We start from the raw sequence: 19,841 nt of genomic DNA, 5'->3' as shown, positions 1-19,841 counted from the left end.
AAGATGAGACAACTAGGTCCTAAAGATGACTGTCCAGGCCCAGACAGAGTCAGAGGCTAAGCAGCGCCTGGGACTCCTGTGACTCCCTACCTCCTCACAGCGTGGGGTGACTCAGGAGCCTGGGGTTCCCTGAAACCGCAGTTGTCTCCTCCTAGCACTTCACACTGGTTTATGCTCCATAGGCAGAACATGGCAGTTCCTCTCTCGTCCCCTCTTTATTCTGCAGACCAAGCCACACCACCTGTGTGACAGGGCTCATGACTGCAGCCCCAAGCCTGAGACAAGGGAACAGTGTCTGCTCAAGAGAAGGCAGCAGCAAGTGGGGAGAGGACAGTGGTTCCCCATCTTTGTGAAGCCAGAAGGAAAGGGATAGCAAGAAAAAATTTACGGTAGCAGATAGAAGAACTTCCAGACTTAATGAGGGGAGGGGGAATGAGGCGTGGAAAATGTTTTCTGAGCCTAATAAAGTCCACTAGGTGACGCTGAGACCTGTAGGAGCTGTAGCGGAGGAGGAAGCCAAGCCTGGTCACTGAGAAGCAGGTGAGGCAGCAGAGCCTGTTCAGGCCTCTTGTGCTCCCAGGCATGGACACACTACCACCCACCCACAGAGCCTTATGGGCAGAGTCCATTATCTCGATTTTACAGAAAGGGAAAGCAATCCTCATAACAGGGATGGGACAGGTCCTGGGGATCTCCAGCCCAGCTGGCTCTTCTAATTACAGACTCACCCTTCTCTCTCCTGAGGGAGGTAAGATGTCAGAAAGTCTCTTTCAAGGACAGGAGGAGCCTGAGAGGCTCCATATGAGAGGACTGCTCCATATCATAGCTCCCAGGAGGGGCGGGGTCATGGGAGAAAGTGAAGGGGGCGGATGCCAGACCTGTGAAACTCTTCCTCTTTGGCCTCAGTGCCTGCTCCCCAGGCTCCTTAATTTCTTGGTTGCCCCCCAACTCCCACAGGAAGCATTACCTGGAAAAGGAAGCTGGGGGTCCTATCCCCCATGCTCCAAGCACAGAACTGGGACTGGTGCTCAGGCTCCCCTAACGGGGACTCAGAAGAAAAGCCAGGTCCAAATGTCCCCTCTGCCCACTCCCCGTCTGTCCATCTTAGCCACATGCATAAGAAGGAGCAGAGCTGGGACAGAGGAAGCAGAAAGGAGGGGAGAGAAACAGAGACAGGGAGTTAGAGGGGCCCTTAAGAGCTCTGAGGAGCCAAGTGACCAAATTAGTCTAGGGTGTAGGGTTTCCCAGCTTCTGAAGTCTGCACACAGTGGGAGCTGAGGCAGGCCACAGTTGACATAATCCCAGGCCAACCCTGAGCTCAGCTTGCAGCCCAGAGCTGCAAATCTAATTGCAACACTCCCATGCCAGGGTAGGTGTTGCCTGGAGCCAATCTGAACCCACAGCCAAAACCCAGGCATAGCCGAGGCAAGATAAGAGAAGTGAGAGCTTTGTGGGGGGCGGGAACGAGACCCTGAGGTCTCAAAGGGAAGAAGTAGGAAGGTGAACAGATGCAGGCCGGCAGCGGATGAAGGGCCTGACGGCAAATTCGCAAAACAGACTCTCCCACCTCTGCACAATAGCACCTGGTGGAAGCTGCTTTGTCTACATTCCCCCACACCCAGTTTTACAGACGGGGAAGGTTAAGTCACAAGAAAGGCCAATGTCAGAAAACTAGAACAAGAACTGAGACCCTGTAACAGACTTAAAATGGCATATCAAATGTGACCTGAGAGGAGATGAGCGAAGCATTAGCTGAATGTCAGCACCCTGAGGAACATCCCAAGGATCTCTGCGACCACCCTCAGAACACCTAGGGCAGGCAGATCCTTTACACTAGCAGCACCCTCTTCAGTACCTGGACGGCTGCCCACTGAGTGGACACAAAAGCTGGTGCCCATGGCTCTCCTGTACCCACCTCCAAATCTCTCCAAAAGACTTACCACCTGTGGCTTGCTGCAGCACTTGTTGGCTGGGACAGGCTCATCTGGGGCCCTGGCAGCCCCAGGGGCCTTGGTCTCAGCAGAGGGCGGTGCAGAGGGAGACAAGGGTAAGTCCACAGGATCCGGGGCAGGAATGTCACCGGAGTGCAGGGTCAGCATGTACTTCTTAGTGGCATCTTCAAGTGATGGTGCCTGCACTGCGGGAAGAGCTCTAGCAGGGAAGCCCACAGGCTCAGGCACCACAATAGGTGTGAAGGTAGCGGGCACACTGGCATGGCGAACATGTTTGGAGGAAGACCGGGCCTGCGTCAGGCTACCATTTTGGTCCTGGTTGTCCTCTGCTCTGCGGAGCTCCTGGTGACTGCTCCGGACTGGGCGCTTCTTGGAACCTCGGCGGGTGAGCCGAGGGGAGAGAACATTGGCCAGTTTGGGGTCAAGACGGACCAAGTCATGGTGGGCAGTGGAGGAGGCAGGTGGGGCAGGGAGGGCCCTCTCTGACTGTGCCCTGCCCCTGGCAGGACCAGGGTCTTCTGGCTCCACCCAATGCTCTGCAAGGATAGGTTCACTGCTGGATGGAGGCAGCATGGCTTCCACTTCTCGAATGGGCTCCCCTCCTGGGCCCTCAAATTCAGGGCCAGTCAACTCCCCACGGCGACTAGGGTCACTCAGAGATTTCTTCTTAGGGGTCTTGCCAGCAATCCTGTCTTCTCCCATCCGCCCCAAGGCACCAGGCTCCTGAACAATACTCTGAATGACTTCCTGATAGTCTTTGTTCTCTTCACTAACCACAGACCAGTCACTGAGGCCACTGGTCAGGCCCTCATCTACAGTTGGGGCTGCTGGAAGCCCTGTCTTAGAGCTCAGGGAGCCCAGAAGGTTGCTGTCCACAGAGAACCCAGAGGGCTCCTCCGAGGCGGCAGCCCGGTGCCGCTGTGGAATAGGGTCGCTCAGGGATCTGTAGGCCTCGCTTGCCTCCCCGTTGCTTAGTTCGGTTCCGCTAGGACCCGAGGGTAGGAGTTTGCGTCTCCTGCGGAGGGCACCTGGTGTTGGAGGGGTCTCAGGAGAAACAAGAGCCCTCCCACCCAGACTGTCCTCTGTCCCAGCCCCACGGCTTGTCTGAGTTGAGGTTGAGGAAAGAGGTCGCCATACCCCCGCAGGATCTAGGCTGCAAAAGGCGGCATGAAGAGGCTCCGGGTCTGCCCCAATGCCCTCATCTGTCAGGCTGGACTCAGGGCCAGAGAGTTCCTCCTGAGACCGCTGCCCTTGGGTCATCTCACCCTTCCAGTCAGGGCTTCTAGGACTGACATAGCTGCCCCCATCCTGCTGTGCACTCATGCGCTGTATCTTCTCAAAAACCTGACGGGCCTCCTGCACATACTGATCCTGGACCACGAGTGTCAGTGGGTCCTCTTCTGCCCCAGAGCCTGCCAGTAGGAGCTCTGAGGAGCTGGGCTTCAAGGCACCGGTGCGGAGCAGTCTTCCGGCCATGGGCTTCTCTGAGCAGCTGAATGACTTTGCCCTGCGCAGGGTAGCTGTCAGGTCCTTGAGGGTGGGTCGAGTGGTGGGGGATGCTGGACTTTGGGACGGCAAGGGCTCAAGTTGCTCCACTGGCCTACCCACTGACGGCGAGTCTCTGCTGTCTAGGGGGCTATTCCCAGGGCTGCCACTGGGCTTTCGAACCCTTAGCTCTGAAAGGTCTGAACGCAGAAAACTCAGCAGCGTCAGGGTCTCGGAGGCGATATCTGGATTCGATAGTGACTTGCGCTGTCGGGTCTTATCTAGCTCCAGTCCTCCGTCTCTCGGTGGCCTGGTGCTTACAGGTCCCTTAGTGCGGGACCTAGTCTGGGGACGCAGAAGGAGCCCTTCTCCGGTTCCAAAACTTGGGGAGCGGTACACTCCCCAGCTCACAGAACTGCGGTTAGACCATAGCTCATCATCTTTGAGTGTCTCAGTACTGGAATAGCGACTACTTCCTCGGGAGCCACCCGGGCTGGCCAAGTACGCAGGAAAGCTCACCTTAGCCACACGGAAAGGTGCTCCCCCAGTGTCAGACATAGGCCTTAAGTTCTCTTGGGGACCTGGGACGTAGTGCTGCGTGCCAGTACCCCCCCACTCCCGGAGTGCCTCTTCCATAGAGGTTCTTGGAGACCTCGGAGGTTCGAGGCTCTTGACACCCCCTGCTGATCCCAAACCGCCCGAATTTAGCTCGCTACTGTCCTGGCTACAGCCATGAACCAACAGAGAGCTTCCAGGCCTGAACCCTCTTCCTCTCCAGCGACGGCCATCCTCACCGTCTGCGTCTTCGTCACTGCCCGAAGAGTGGCCGCCGAGGTAAGCTGGACTCTGAGGCCCAAGTTGTGGCTGCGGTCCCTCCTCTTCCTCCTCGCTGGAACTAGCACCCTGGCTGCGGCTGACAGGATAGGAGGAGGTAATGGTGGAGGAGGAGGAGGTCCGGGCCCCGGCCTGCGGTTGGGAGAAGCTATGCCAAGAATGTAAACCATCCGCCGGACGCTGCGCTCTCCCCTGTTGCTGCTGCTGCCGACGCCGCCACCCCTCGATCCCCGGCCCGGACAGCGGCATCGCCGAATGCAGGCCAGCCAGAGGGAAGCACGTACGAGGAGGTGGCGTCGGAGGCTGCCGGGGCTCGCGAACTGGGGGTTCCCACGAAGCTCCGTCGGGGCTGGTCGTCCCCGGGGCCTCAGAGTCCACACTGGGTCGCCTGGAGCTCGGGCCGCCAAAGAGTTTGCGCATCTCGGTGACGCTGGGCCAGGCCCCACGGTCAGTGCTTTCAGCGGCTTCTTCTGTCGTGCCGGGGTAGCAACCCTCGTCCCGAGCACCAGCGGAATCGTCGTCAAAACGCACCGCGTCGAAGCGCCGGGACAGCTGGCGCACCGATGGCGAGAGGCTGCGGAGCGGGCGCGGCTGCGCGGGGGCGGCCGGGGGCCCCGACGCCAGCTTGGACACGCGCCGGGAGGGCTGGCCCGGGACTGCCGCAGCTGGCCGGCACGAAGCTCGGCGCCGTAACCCAGGGGTGTCTGCGTCCTCTTCTTCCCTCGGCCCCGGTCCGCCGCTCCAGCGCTCCAGCAGTTTGAACGAGACGCTGCGATAAAGTGGGGGCCGAGGTGACCCGTCCGCCATGGTGGTGGCAGTCACTCCGGGGGGGCTGGCCTCGGGGCCCCGCGGCCACCCCCCCCTGCAGCCCAGCTCCGAGGGCGCGCAGGGGCCGCGGTCCGACAGCCTGGATCCTGCACCCGCGGCGTGCGGCGGCTGGATAGGAGGGTGCGGAGAACTAAGCAGAAGTTTATCAGTCGAGGATCAAGTTTCTGCGGCTGCGGACAGCAGCGGCTTCATCCTGGACGGCCCCTCTCGCCCCAGCGGCGACCCCAGGCCCAGCCCTTGCCTCTGCGGGTGCAGACAGGGGCATCGCGGCCCGGCCGGCGAGGGGCCAAGGCTTGCTTCCTGCTCACAAAGTCCGCCTGCAAAGCCCGGCGGCGGGCCTGCCTCTCCCCCCCACCTCCCCTAGCTCCCGCTCCAGCTCCCTCTCCCTCCCCCTAGACTGCTCGCTCTCTGCCCCCTTTTGTTGCAAATAAACTTTGAGGCAGAGGAAAGGGGGCGGGGGGCGGGGCCTGGCGCCTAAAAGAGGGGGTGGTCTCCGGGAGCGCGCGCGGCTGGGAACACTGTAGGGGGAGGGGAATCGGGGAGGAGCCGAAGGAGAAACGAGATGCTTGAACATTCGTAGACCTAAACGACCCTCTAGAGGATTCCCTCGGGAAAGCTGCGGGCTGATCCTCCCCCAGGACTCGTTCGGATACACGGGAGCTCAGAGAATGGACAACTCTGCAGAACGCAGCACCGCGGTTCAGCCTCTTTCACGGGGAACCTCTGCCGGAGGGGCTCCAACATGGCAACCCAAGATGCACAGCTTCTAGTACACACCGATACTCAGGTACACGCAGAAACTCTCCTGGCCGGAAAAGAGGTGGGACCCAGGGTGACGTGGGCGGGGCAGGCCCTCCCGAGCGCTCCAGGCGCCCCACCTTGCTCAGGCCACGCCCCTCACCCACCCTTCAGCGGCGAATCCGGTTGCACCACGCCCATGTTCCGCCCCGCGCTCAAATGCTCCACCTATATCCCACCTCCCTGTGGCCTGTCCATCTCTGACAGTCCCTTAACCCACCCAATGTTATTCTAGAATTCCCACCTCTCAGGACTCTTACACATAACTCAACTCCCCCCTCCATTTTCCTAGCCGCCACGCCCCGCACCTACCCTTTAAATCCTGGCAGCGCTAATCTCTACACCCCGCCTTCCCCTTCTCCCTTCGGTCCGGATACGTGGCTTTTGCGCCCTCTGCGGGCCGTATTCTCCGCTCCTTCTGAGCTGTAGAGATAAATCTCATCCAGAGTTAGGAAGGTTTGTTTGTTTCACTTGCTTTCAGGTGTTCCCCGCCCCCTACTTTGCCAAGCACTCTGCCCTTTCTGCACAAAAGGAGTTGGACGGGAACGCCCTCAACCACCAAACCTATACTCCTACCTGCGGCTGCTCCACCCTCCGCCCTCCAGACCAGGAAGGTGTAGGTCTCTACTGCTTCAACAATGATCTACCCTAGAGCTCCCCTCCCACCTCTGCTGCAGACTGGCAAGTCTAAAATTTTTTTGGTTACTGGGGCGTCAACTTCTTCCCACCCTCATCTGCTTCTGTTAGGTCTCTCTTTGCACAGACTGTTTAAATGTAGGACTCTACATCTAAATGAGTGAGAATATATGGACTGCCTAGGATGTACGAGTAATATTTTATGTATTTTATTTAATTCTCATGCTACCCTTCTTGGGGATAAATGCTACTGAGGAAGTAACAATGGCCTTGCAGAAGTCGGAGGGAAAGGGCAGCTCAAATGTGTGGCTGATTCAGACTTTAAGGACTGCAATCGTCACACTTTTTCAGACAGCTTTCCCTGGCTTCAGATCTTGATGGGGAAGGAGGGTCTGTCCCCAGCAGCTCTACCTCTCTGTCAGTGGGCTGTAGGCAGAGCTCAGCCTCCTTGGGAACAGAGGACAAACTCCTTCAGCACTGTTATGTGGAAGCCCTATTCCTCCCACGCTGGCCTCATAAGCAGCTAAGGTCAATGGTGCTGGCTTTACCCAACCATATCAGCACTCAGTCACTCAGACAGCGGTGACTGGATGTGGAGAGGGCAGAATGCTGGCTGCAGGATAGGGGAGGGCAGCTTTTAGCAGGACCCTAGGAGCACTTGCCGCTCACACAACCTCAGGTTAAGAGGCTATTTGTCTTTCTTCTGGACCACCCGTTTGTGTGTAGGAAGTCTCAGGTGAGGAGGCCACCCTTCTGAGCTGAGATCAGCCTTCTCCTGCCATTCCCTTACCCAATTTTATCTCAGTTCTTCCTCAAAGGTTGTAAGTGGTAAATCTTGTCCTCACCATTGGCAAATTAGTAGGCAAGGAAGAGATCCCTGCCAGGTCTGTGCCTCTCTGCTCTACCTTGCTTGGTGATAATGAATAAACCTCCATGCCTTTCTGGGCCTCAACTGCCTTGTCTGAAAAGTATGGATTTGGGTCAGGTTTTCCCCAAACCTGACCTGTGTGTATGGAGTCACTGTACCCCTCCATAGTGACGGTTCCTATGGCGTGATGTGTTCTTCTCTTTTGTTGTATGGGATCAGACCTAGGCCTTTGGGAATGCTTGGTAGTCACTCTCCGGCCCAGCAGCAGCCCCGTCTCCGGAGTGTGTGCTTTTCCACGCCCTACACACTGGGAAATCTTGCCTTTGTGTCCCTTCTGAGACAGGCCTTCATCCCATGAATGGGCAAGCTGATGGAGAGGAATGGAGACTCAAGCCACAGGCCTTGCCACCTTTTTTTGACTAGAGTACGCTAGCCTGGCCTCTGACCCCACTTGTGAAGACAGAGAATATTTAAGAATCTTGGCTAGGCAGAGTAGCATCTCACTCCAGCCTCTTTTTATTTTGCTTTATGTGTATGGGAGTTTTTGCCTGCCTGTATGTGTCCCGGGTTCCTTGGAGCTGGAGTTACTGAGAATTGTAAAATGCCATGAGGGTGCTTGTGAGCTGAGGCTTCTCATCTGTGAAGAATGAATGAACACCATGGCTAGTCACTCCCTCCGCAGGTAACCCTTGGAGGTCAAAGCTGTAGAAGTCCTTGGGAAAAATCAGTGTGGAAGGCTGGATGGCCAAGGTCATGTGCAGGATGGGCCTTGGAAAGGAGCTACCTGAAGGGGAGAGCTGCCTTCTGATATCTTGGACATTACCAGTACCTACCATATTAGACCTAGAGTGGATAGGATTTATTAGTTAGCATCTCTTGTTCGATTTGCTTTCTTGTCAGTTGCTCGGTTGACTCTTACCAAAAACAAAACAGCCAGGATCTTTATAGTAACTTTGTCTCATTCCTGTGTCCCATCGCTGAGGGACAGCCTCAGACTAAGATCCTTGCTAATCAGCATTCATAGTCTGTGTGTGTGTGTGTGTCTGTATGTATCTATCTCTCTCTTCTCTCTCTGTGTGTGTCTGTGTGTATCTCTCTCTTCTCTCTCTCTCTCTCTCTCTGTGTGTGTATCTATCTCTCCTCTCTCTCTCTCTCTGTGTCTGTGTGTGTATCTCTCTCTTCTCTCTCTCTCTTTCTTCTCTCTCTCTCTCTTCTGTCTCTGTGTGTGTGTCTGTGTGTGTATCTCTCTCTTCTCTCTCTGTGTCTGTGTGTGATCTCTCTCTTCTCTCTCTCTCTCTCTCTCTCTCTCTCTCTCTCTCTCTCTCTCTCTCTCCCTCTCTCTCTCTGTGTCTGTGTATCTCTCTCTCTCTCCTCTCTCTCTCTCTCTCTCTCTCTCTCTCTCTCTCTCTCTCTCTCTCTCTCTCTCTCTCTCTCTGTGTCTGTGTATCTCTCTCTCTCTCCTCTCTCTCTCTCATTGTATTATGTGTTGTTAGGATTGGACCTGAACCTCAGTCATACTAGACAAGTTCTATACCATTGAACTATGTCTCCGGCACATGTCTTCTCCTCCTTTTGAGACAGGGTTACTCAAGCTGGCTCCGAACTCATTCTGTATCCTAGTCAGGTCTTGATCTCCATTCTTTGGCCTCAGCCCTTCAAGTAACTAGGATTATAGGCTTCTGTAACTGCTTTAGGTTTTTGGAATATGTGTGGGGTCCGTGGGTAAAGGCACTTGTTGCCAAACCCGACTTTCTGAGTTTGATCAAGAAAACCAACTCCTGCTGGGCGGTGGTGGTGCACGCCTTTAATCCCAGCACTCATGAGGTAGAGGCAGGCGGATCTCTGTGAGTTTGAGGCTAGCCTGGTCTAAAAGAGCTAGTTCCGGGACAGGCACCAAAGCTACAGGGAAATCCTGTCTTGAAGAACAAAAAAGAAAAAAAAAAAGAACAAAAAAGAAGAAGAAAAAAGAAAACCAACTCCTAAAGTTGTCTTCTGGCCACCACACACAAAATGATTTTAAAAATTGAAAACAATGCAAAGAAACAGTGTCATATCCAGGCTCACCTCCAGCTAACTATGTATTCTGAGCTGGCATATACTGCGAACCGTTGTGCCCACTGTAGTTCTTCATAACTTCATACAAAGAGCCTTGTCTACAGAGAGTTTGGAGAGACTTCTTGTTCCTTAATAGTATACTGCTAAGGTTTACGTGCTGCGTGTTGCTGTAATTAATTCTAGATGCATAAGCTACTCTAGCGTATTGATACATTGTCTTAATGGATATTCAGATACTGGCAGTATCAATGAACTCCCGCATAACTCTGAGTTCATGGACAAAGGTGCGTGTGACAGAAGTGTTCAACCTTAGGAGGTGCCGTGAAAGCCAGGATGGAACAGCCCTGCATGGTTTTGGGTAATCCGGGTTTTCTGTTATATGACATGTATGTACTTCCCCTAAGCATCAAACCACACTGGGATTGACCCTTGCAGGTCTTCAGCCATCTGGAGGATGCCTCCTGGGTATTTCTAACCGTAGTTCTTCGTTCCCTGCAGGTTCCAGCCTATGTCTTGAACCCTGTCCCAATTAAATCACTGCTTTGCCCTTTATCTGTGTGATGAAATCTGACTAAAGGGTTCATTTTGACCGGGGGGTGGGGCATGGCCTAAAAACAAAAGCAAAATAACAAAACCCACAAAATTACATTTATTTATCTCTCTTATGCAAAAGTTTTGGAAAATGAATGGGAACACGAGCCTCCCCTAGCTTCTTGCTCCTTGTAAGAAGTGGGTCCCAGGGATCAAGACCTTGCCTTCATGTTCAAGATCATGCCCCAGCCTTCCCCTTCACCTTGTAAACAAGAAGAGTTGGGGGAAAAGACCTTTATTGAATTTTGCAGTGTTAAGGATTGAGCCCAGGGGCTAGCACACTCTAGGCATGTGCTGCTGAACTATAGCCCCAACTCTGGATTGTCTAAGACAGGGTTTCCCCATGGATCAGGCTGGCCTGAAGCTTGTTATCCTCCAGTCATAACATCCTGAGTTCTGGGATAACAAGCACGAACTGACCAGCCCCTGAAATACAGGTGTCTTAGCTTTGTGGTTGATGTAGAACTTCTTTAGGGCCGGGCCCAGGCCTGTTGAACCAAGTTTTACTTCTCTGTAAAATTTGAGCTTGTGGGGGAAGCTTCTGGCACCATGGCCCCCATGGCAAATACGCAGCTGCCAGTGCCTCAGGGTTTGCCTTGGGGCCTCAGACTCCGCCTCTGCCACTTGACTGTGAGCTTCTGTAGGAGCTCATGTGGATGCCGCCGGAACTTCTGCTGTGTGAAGTAGAAGAGAACAGGGTCCAGTACACTGTTGGCACTGGCAAAGGGCCGGGTGCCTTTGTAGGCAGCTGCAAACGTCTCCAGTACAGGGCAAGAGACACCGGGTGTCGACCGCACGGCCAAGTAAGCTGTCTTGGTGATATGGAAAGGAAGGAAACTGATGGCAAAGACAGCCGCCACCACCACGGCCATACGGGCTGCCTTGCTGCGCCGCTCTTGGGCCACAAGTCCTACTGGGCCATCCTTGCGGCACAGGCGGCGGGCCATGCAACAGTAGCAGGCCAGTAAGGCTGTGAAGGGCAGCAAGAAGCCGATGACCGTGAGAGCCATGCCATAGGGAAAGTAGCGGGTGGACAGGATGGGTGGGCTCAGGTCATAGCAGACAGTGCGGTTGCGTTGGATGCCCGTGGCAGCAAAGACTGCAGTGGGCAGGCACTGAGCTGTCACGGCCAGCCACACGGCTCCACATACCACCCAGGCAGCACGGCGACCGCCACGCTTGTGCCAGGGGGCCAGCGGGTGGCAGATACCCAGGTAGCGCTGGAAGCTGATGCAGGTGAGGAACAGGATGCTGCCATGTAGGTTGGCATAGAAGAGAAAGCGCACGAGGCGGCAGGCCAGGTCTCCGAAGGGCCAGTGGTCCCCTCTGGCGTAGTTATAGATGAGTAGGGGCAGTGAGCAGGCATACAGCAGGTCTGCCACTGCCAGGTTCAGGGTGTACACAGCCGAGCGCGTCAGGGTCTGACGGGATGCGCAGATCTGAGCGATGACGCAGATGTTCAGCGGCAGGCCCACCACCAGCACCACTGAGTACACCGGGGGTAGCAGCAGTTGCTTGAAATCCTCACGGTAGACACACGTAGTGGGTGGCAAGCCTGGTGTCTGGATGGTGCCATTGTCCCGCTCCATTACGGCCCAATGCTTTTCCTATGCCTGGAGAATCTGGGGAAGTAAAACACCCTCTCAGTGCCATGCTCACGAGCTCACTTGGCACTATGCCTTGAGATATACGAACAACTAAGTCCTTAACTTTGTCTCCTCTTAAGGCTCATTGTCCCATAAAGATCCATAGAGAACACCTATGGAAATGTGTATTCCAATGAAGCTCAAGCTTGAGAGAAATCAAAGTCATTTCGTTTCTCTAGTATTTCATTTCCTCTCGGTATTCCTAGTGAACTTCTTCATCTCTCACAACCCTAGTCAATTGTCTCTTCTGTGTGTGTGTGGGGGGGAGCGGGATTGGTGGGTTTGAGTTCAAATCACAGCTGTGACCTTGGAGTGGGGATTTACCTCCTCACTCTCCTCACAGTGCATTCGGTGCAGTTTCCTGTGTCCCTCCCTTAGCAGGCCGGGGCTCTCTGACCACACTGGCAGAGAGAGTTTTGGCCTCACATGGATGAAACTGTAATGGCCTCTTGTTTCTCCAGCCTCGGGGGAGACTGGTCCTTCTAAGACTTCATCCCCTGGGAAGGAGCAAGAGCTGCAGAAGAAGGCCTCTGAATAGGCCTCTTATTGGAGGAATAAGAATGTTGTCGTTAAGTTAGAAGACTTCTGAGATCTCTGGGGGGTAAGACTGTGGCAATGGTATGTACCTGTCTCATGCAGATGGAAGACCTTTTATGAGGAAGTACCAGGTTTGGTGTTTCTCTACGTCCTCTGTTCCTCCACGTTTCTCTGGTGGCTCTTAGTTTACCTCTGTGGACAGTGCACACACTGAGAGCTCACGGAGGAAAACGCCAATGACGCCAGCCTGAATGCCACCTTCAAAACCCATGTTCTTTCAGTCACAGCTCATCTGTAAAACAGGAGGTGACTCAGGTGATCCAGGAAACTTCCTTCCAGTCGACTTTAGTGGGTGGGAGTGGGGTTGTGTGGGAGAGTGTGGGGTAGAGCCTGGAGCAGCTCTGGTTGATCACCGCTGCTCTAGCACCCAAGCCAGGAGGCCCACACTGTCTGAACACGAATGAACATACCCAGGCATACATGCGGATGGTTCAGCAGTTAAGAGCACTGACTGCTCTACTAGAGGATCCGGGTTCAACTCCCGACACCCACATTACAGCTCATAACTGCCTGTAACTCCAGTTCCAGGGGCTCTGACACCCTCACAAAAGCATACAAGCAGGCAAAACTCACAAAAGGCATAAAGAACAAGCAGAGGTGGTCCCTGGTGGCCAGAGGGAAGCTCCAGTTCTCAGGGGAAACCAATCAGGAATCACCCTGACCAAGCGTTAGAGAGGTGGAAACTAGATGTAAATGTTATAACTAAATAAAAAGCTTTCCCAGGAGAAATTTATCCTGGCTGGGGACGGTGTTCATCCATATGCAGTGGCATTTCAATTGTATTTTAATAAATAAAGACTGCCTGAAGATCTGAGAGTAAAACAGTCCCACTGGTCAGCCTTACAGACCAGGTTATGGTACCACACACCTGTAATCTCAGTAGCCATAATGACACGCACCCTTAATCCCTGTAGCCACACTAGTTGCCATAGAAACTGGGCAGTGCATGCCTTTAATCCCAGTGGTGCACACCTATAGTCCTAGCACTAGAGAGGATTATAAAACGAGAGGAGACAGCTCTCAGATGCAGTCTCCTTCTGAGATTCCTGGAGGCAGGATCACCATTTCAGACTGAGGCAGAGGTAAGAGCCAATAGCTGGCTGTTTTGCTTCTCAGATCTTCAGGTTGAACCCCAATTTCTGACCCTAGTTTTTATTAATCGTGCTTCATTTGGTGCCCAACATTTTAGGGCACAAATTTACGAAGAAGCCATTTGCCTCGGTCTTTCTAGCCATGAGTCCAAACCGGAGCTGGGATTGAAATTTCACCTCTAGGAATTGGAACCCAAACCTAGCTACCTTGGTTCAAGAGAAAAACTAACGCTCCCAGCTCCCATCTGCCTCAGCTTAGCTTCCATGTAAAGACAGAAAATACACAGAGAGTCTGGATACTGTATGTTATTGTGTTGTCTTTGAATTGTTAGACTGCTGAGGAAGGAGCAACAGCTGCTAAAAGACTTGATTATAAATACTGCTGGATTAATGCAACCTACATATTTTGAAAATGCCTTGACTTCAAAATTTAAGTCAACGGATATGTTACTTTGAAGAAGAGATTTTGCTTTTGTTTCCACAGGAAGTAAGAGGCTGTGGATTCATTCTGGATTAAGAAAAATAAGGTTTAATCAAAATGCCTTGGCATCAAAATTTAAGTCAACGGATATGTTACTTTGAAGAAGAGATTTTGCTTTTGTTTCCACAGGAAGTAAGAGGCTGTGGATTCATTCTGGATTAAGAAAAATAAGGTTTGATCAAGAAAGACCCCCTGAGAAATCTCCAGTAGGAATAGATGGCCCAGATGACCCGATGTTTCACAGTGCATTCGGTTCAGTTTCCTGTGTCCCTCCCTTAGCAGGCCGGGGCTCTCTGACCACACTGGCAGAGAGAGTTTTGGCCTCACATGGATGAAACTGTAATGGCCTCTTGTTTCTCCAGCCTCGGGGGAGACTGGTCCTTCTAAGACTTCATCCCCTGGGAAGGAGCAAGAGCTGCAGAAGAAGGCCTCTGAATAGGCCTCAGGCACCATCTGCTCCCTGACTACACTCCACGCTGTCTCTGAGGACCAAGAGCTGAGTGCTCCCCTCCTGCAGGGGGTGAAGAGGGATCCTTTGACTCCAACTGTGAGCAGTAACTGACTTTGGCTATCATATCTGTCATTCATTCTCGGGCCCTAAGGCCTAGACTATCTCAAATCACAGCTTTTTTCTGGACTCCAGCTATGCTGCCTGCAATAGGAACCCCTCAAGAGGTTCCTCTGCTCTCGAGGAAACTCTGGCTTTGTCCTCTCCACACTCCTCTCGTTCCTGCTCTTCCTCAGTTCCCAACACTGCACGGCCACTGCAACAGACCTAGCACCATCGCTGGCCTGTCCATCTGTGCTGATCTCATCTCGGCCCTCCTTCTGAGTTCCCAGCCATGCCTGTCCCACCCGGCACTGGCCCGTTCGCTCACGGCAGACTCACAAGCAGCACCCGTCACCATCTTGGGTCCGTGGTACCAATGTGCTGGGGCGAAGGATACTCAGACACGGGCTGCCCTCCATCCTGTCCTCAGCCACGCTGTAGCACCTCTGGCTTCACTTTGGACAGCTTCCTCTGCTCCCTGACCCTGCTGGCTCTGACTGAAACAGCCCTTGTGTGTGCAGGGCACCTCCCTGCCACTCCCACACCTTAGTCTGGCAGAAACAGCTGAACAGAAGGCATCCTTCCCAGAACTCTGTCCAACCATGGGAGGAGGGCACAAAGGGACTTAGCTCTCCCTGTGTTCTCATCTGTTAAGTGGGTTATGACAGTTCCCAGTCCTCCCTTAGCTGTAACACCTGAGCCACCAGGAATCCATTCACTTCTCTGATCCTGTATCCTGTACCCATCCTCCATTTTCCATTCATTTGGTAGGTCATCTACTAACATCCCTGTCCGCACCTCTCTCGAGATGGCAATCCACTGGTAAGGTCTGTCCTTACCCAGCTATTCTCACACTTCCCTTCCCACATGCCCCTTTGCCACAGCCTTTATTAAGCGCCTACTGTTTGTCATCAACTCCCCCCACACATCCCTATTAACAGTCACAGCACAAAAACCCAGGCATGAGAGTGGGTGTGGAGAGGGTGCAGAAGAGGCTGTGGAGCTGCTGGGACAACGGGAGCATGAGAGAGAGGATGAGAGATGGCTCCTCGCGGTTCTTCAGGGAGGGTAACCTGAAGATGGGTTTTGGTGGGGAGCCACTGAGGCAAGTGGGTGGGGGGAGGGCAGTTCAGGGAATGGATCCAAGCTGGGCCTCTGTCCCACTGCCTCTCTCGGCTGCTGGCTACAATGTGACAGTTGCCACCTGTAAGTTGAAACACCATAGGCAAGGACTCTTCTTACTCTGTCACTTGTAGAAGTGACATCCATGCAGAAGCTTACCCCAAGCCCACTTTACAGGACTGGGGAACCAAGGGAGAGCCAAAATTTTGAACCAAAGTGAGATCAAGGTTGAAGAGCAGGTAAACACTTGGCCAGCTGTGTATAAATTGGGCACCTAAAGGAGATCCAATCTTACCTTCTTCCCAGTAGTTAGGTCCTTGTGGTGTTCCCAGAACAGTCTCCTGTGGCCCAGGGCGGTCAGGGTTGAGGCAACTTTGAAGACCTAAGGGAAGATGGGGTGCTGGCCCTGGAGCAAAGCATGGGTTAACATGCCGGGACTGAGGTGGTTCCTGCAATGAGAGCCTGAAGCCATGAGACGGCGCTAGTGGACAGCTGACGAGGATAAGACTAGGGCCCGTGCTGCAGGAGCCTCCTGTCAGGCCGGCGCTGAGCAAGCCCCATTCCTCTGGCCCTCCTCAGATTTCCTCTTATTTATCCACCTCAAGAAGCTCAGGCCTCTGTCCGAACCTCACCCTTCAATGCAGCTCACAGCAGCCATTTGCGTGTCCAGCCCGGAGTATCGCTATGATGCCGCATCTTCTGCCCATCTCTACTCCAGGTTCCAGCAAAACACTGTAGCCCTCACCCCACCGAGGGACAATCTCTACTTGCTTCCTTTTCTTAGTCCAGATCACAACTATGAGGTCGGTTCTGCAGCACCGTCAACGGAGTGCAGACGCCAGGAAGAACTGACTCAGCGCTCATGGTACCCTTAGATCCCGGAGTCGCGGGACGCCCTTTGACTGGTCCTCCGTGTCTAGAGGGGCGAGGAAGCCTGTGGGACAGAGGCAGGAGCTGGAAGCCTGAGTCACCACCTACTAACATTCCCTGCTCCCGCTGGACCTGAGATGAGGCTTCCAAACTTGGACTCCCTGCCTGCTGGGAAGCCACGCTGGGAAACCCCCTTGCTGTATCCCAGCCTTGTGAATTTAGCAGCAAAGGTGCAGGATGGTGGGGTTAAGACTTGGCTTCCTTCTTCTGAGTCAGGCTAAGACCCAGCCTGCTGTGTGGCTTAGAGCCTGCTATCCAACCCCTCTGAGCCTGAGAAACTTAGGGTTCCCTTCCTTACAGGGTTACACCCTCTATTCCAGGTACCACCCAGCCCTGACCCTGTGTGGCATCAGCCTGAGTACTCAGGAGCCCACCTCCAGACAGACTGAGGTCGGTTCCTTATGCCAGTCCCTGGTACCTGGGGGACAGTTCTGGTCCCACCAGGCTACAGTTGGCAAAGCCAGCACAAGGCAGCTGGCATCTGCTTTCTCTTCTCTCTTTTTACTTCCCCTTCCCCCTCTGTGGAGCAGGGACCAAGTGGAACTGAAAGCTCATTTTGAGGATGAAGAGGCAGCTGCAGCCTGGGACTGGGGCCCCTTCCTTTGTTTCCTTGGGTAGAAATTCCATAGCCCTCCTTCTGGGACCACAGGCTCTGCCATCCCTTCCCCTCACTGTGGACCCAGTGACTGCTCAGCTCTGAGGACTGCAGAGCATAGAGCCCCAGGAACCAGGCTTCCGGTGATGGTGGAAGAGAGGGCTCAGGCCTAGCACTTGGCCTGCCCATGTGAGAGGAGTGGGATCCTTGGGTCCCATGACCACCTCAGGGATGGTGGGACTCCCCGCTAGGCACCTGCAAGTCCAGTTTGGAGTTCTGACCAATGGTTGAGAAGGAGAGAGATGTTGTCAGGCTTGCAAAGATGGGAGGAGTGAGGCTGGCGTTGCCACAGCTGCGGGGACTGTGTGCCAGGCATGATGCTATGTCCTGGAGCTACCACCACGAGCAGCGGGCTGTCAAAATCCAAGGGTGGCAGAGTAAGGACAGGGAGCACCATGGGGCTTCTGGGTCCAGCTATGCCAAAGGCTTCAGCCTTCCACTAAACTGTGGTGGTACAAGCCAATCAATTCTTGTTTTGCCTCAGTCCACTAGACCCGGGTTTCTGTCCTTTGATATCAATCATCCAAAACTAGGTGTGGTAGTGCAGGCCTGCAATCCTTACACTTGGGAAGTAGAGTCAGGGGTATTAGGAGTTCAAATTAGAAAGAAGAGCTGGAGATGGAGCTGTCAGTAGAGTATTTGCTTAATGTTAGTTCACCAAACCCTGGCTCCAGTTCACAGCACAGGCATGGGGAGATGGGAGCTGGAAGATCCAAAGTCTAAGGGCGTCCTCAGCTATGTGAGTTCAAAGCCAGCCTGGCATACATGAAATTTTTATCTCAAAAAAGAAAGAAAGGAAGAAAGAGAAAGAAAAGAAGGGGCTGGAGAGATGGCTTAGTGGTTAAGAGCTTATACTGTTCTTTCAGAGAATCAAAGTTTGCTCGCAGCCTTCAAATCAAGTGCTCACAACTGTCTATAACACTCGGGAGTCTGCACTCTGACCTCCACAGGCACCCACAATCATCTGCACATACCTATACACATATACATAGTTAAAATGTGTATGGTTGGGCGGTGCTGGCGCACGTCTTTAATCCCAGCACTCGGAAGGCACAGGCAGGTGGATCTTTATAAGTTCGAGGCCAGCCTGGTCTACTAGAGCTAGTTTCAAGATAGGCTCCAATGCTACAGAGAAGCCCTGTCGAAGGAAAAAATAATGTGTATGTGTATTTCTGGACAGGTTTTCTCTGTGCAACAACCCTGGTTGTCCTGGAACTCATTTTGTAGACCAGGATGGCTTCAGACTCACAAAGATTGCCTGCTTCTGCCTCTTTAGTTTTGGGATTAAAGGTGCAAGTCACCACCACTTTGCTTTAAATATATATATATATTTTAAATCACCATCTTGCCTGTAGTTCTGACCTACAGTAGGGCCTCCATCTCCTCTGACGGAGTTTTGTCCAGAATCCCATCATCTCTGCCTGGGAAACTAGAAGAGGAGAGCAGGTGGGGCAGAGGAACTGTCACCTGGGGGAGCACGGTGGCAGTTCTCAGAGTGACCACGGTCACCTCAGTAGCTCTTGGTGGGACAACAGAACCCATTTGGGCTCGACTTGCTGTATGTTCTAGAAAGGTCACTTTACATCCTTGGGTCCCCATCGTCCCTGATACTCACTGCTAATTTCGTGACTGTCCAATGGAAGCCAGAACTGGGGTAAGGACTCTGGTACCAGGATCTTACATGGGATGGGCTGTGCTGGTCCCACTATACAGATAAGGAGTCAGGTAGCTGTGGTTGGGATGTGTCGCCCTCAAAACCTTGTGTTAACAGCTTTGTCCCCAGCTGGTAACACTAGACTAGGGCCTGGATGGTGCGGGCATTGACCTTCTCTATGAATTGGCTCTCGCACAGTTCCCGTTGGATGGGTGAGTAGATAGGGACAGGTTGGAGGAAGTGGGTCAAGAGGGTGAGACGTTAAATGACACGCCTTGTTCTCCTCCTCCTCGTCCCCCTCTCTACCTGCTGGCCGCCACAGGGGAGTGGCTTTGTTCCACCATGCCCTTTGCTATAACGTTTCTGCATTGCTGCAGGCCAAGAGAGGGCAAGCTTGGAAACCATGAACCAAAATAAATCCTTAAGTGATTGTTCCTCAGATTTTGTCACAGGGATGACGAGGCTTAGACAAGTTGATGACTTGTCCAAGGTGACAGTGAATCAGTGGCCAACTGGGAGCTGGATGCAGATTTGAGTAACGATAAAGTCTGTGCTGGGAAGAGGGGTGACATTTCCCTACCAGAAACCTGAAGCCAAAGTGGTTAGGAGTTTGTCATGTACACAATAGACCCCTCGTGGCACCGTTTCCCGGGAACAGGTTAAAACAATGGAGGTTAAGAGTCAGGGCCACGGGTCTGGATCAGAAAGACTTCCTCCCTCCCTCCTACTTTGTGAGATACTGGACACAAGACCTGCTTTGCTTTTCGGTCTCCAGCTCCCTGGAAATCCTGGATAAGTGAATCCTGCCCATGAATATAAGCCACAGGGCTCTATCCTCTATACCATTGGTTCAGTCAATACCGTGTGTGTGTGTGTGTGTGTGTGTGTGTGTGTGTGTGTGTGTGTAAGCCACGGGGCTCTATACTCGATGCTATTGGGTTCAGTCAATGACCGTGTGTGTGTGTGTGTGTGTGTGTGTGTGTGTGTGTGTGTGTGTCTGCGCATGCACGCATGCATGCCACGGGTCAGTTTTCTCTTTCCACCACATGAGACTGAGCTCAGGTTGCT

At 53.4% G+C, this 19,841-nt stretch overlaps 2 protein-coding genes across 6 annotated transcripts in view; both read right to left on the bottom strand.

The window, feature by feature from the left end:
- Positions 1-5,583, bottom strand: part of Arhgef17 (Rho guanine nucleotide exchange factor 17) — a 55,400-nt gene extending 49,817 nt beyond the window's left edge. The window contains exon 1 of one of the 2 annotated variants that reach the window (XM_050122658.1): positions 1,941-5,583. In XM_050122658.1, the coding sequence (XP_049978615.1) occupies positions 1,941-5,078 (3,138 nt within the window). In that variant the 5' untranslated portion in view covers positions 5,079-5,583. The remainder of the gene's footprint in view (positions 1-1,940) is intronic. The other variant, XM_050122657.1, reaches the window with a different exon arrangement.
- A 3,210-nt stretch (positions 5,584-8,793) lies between these two features.
- Positions 8,794-19,841, bottom strand: part of P2ry6 (pyrimidinergic receptor P2Y6) — a 37,479-nt gene continuing 26,431 nt past the window's right edge. For all 4 annotated transcript variants that reach the window (XM_050122678.1, XM_050122679.1, XM_050122681.1 and 1 more), the window contains 3 exons: positions 15,830-15,916; positions 12,320-12,522; positions 8,794-11,669 (listed from right to left, as the gene is read on the bottom strand). In XM_050122678.1, coding sequence (XP_049978635.1) covers positions 10,632-11,636 — 1,005 coding nt within the window. In that variant the 5' untranslated portion in view covers positions 11,637-11,669; positions 12,320-12,522; positions 15,830-15,916 and the 3' untranslated portion in view covers positions 8,794-10,631. The remainder of the gene's footprint in view (positions 11,670-12,319; positions 12,523-15,829; positions 15,917-19,841) is intronic.

This window comes from Alexandromys fortis, unplaced genomic scaffold (assembly GCF_014885135.2).
Source record: "Alexandromys fortis isolate MF-2015 unplaced genomic scaffold, M_Fortis_MF-2015_v1.1 scaffold_209, whole genome shotgun sequence".
In the NCBI taxonomy this organism is placed as follows: Eukaryota; Metazoa; Chordata; class Mammalia; order Rodentia; family Cricetidae; genus Alexandromys; species Alexandromys fortis.
This window is presented reverse-complemented; position numbering and strand designations above follow the sequence as displayed.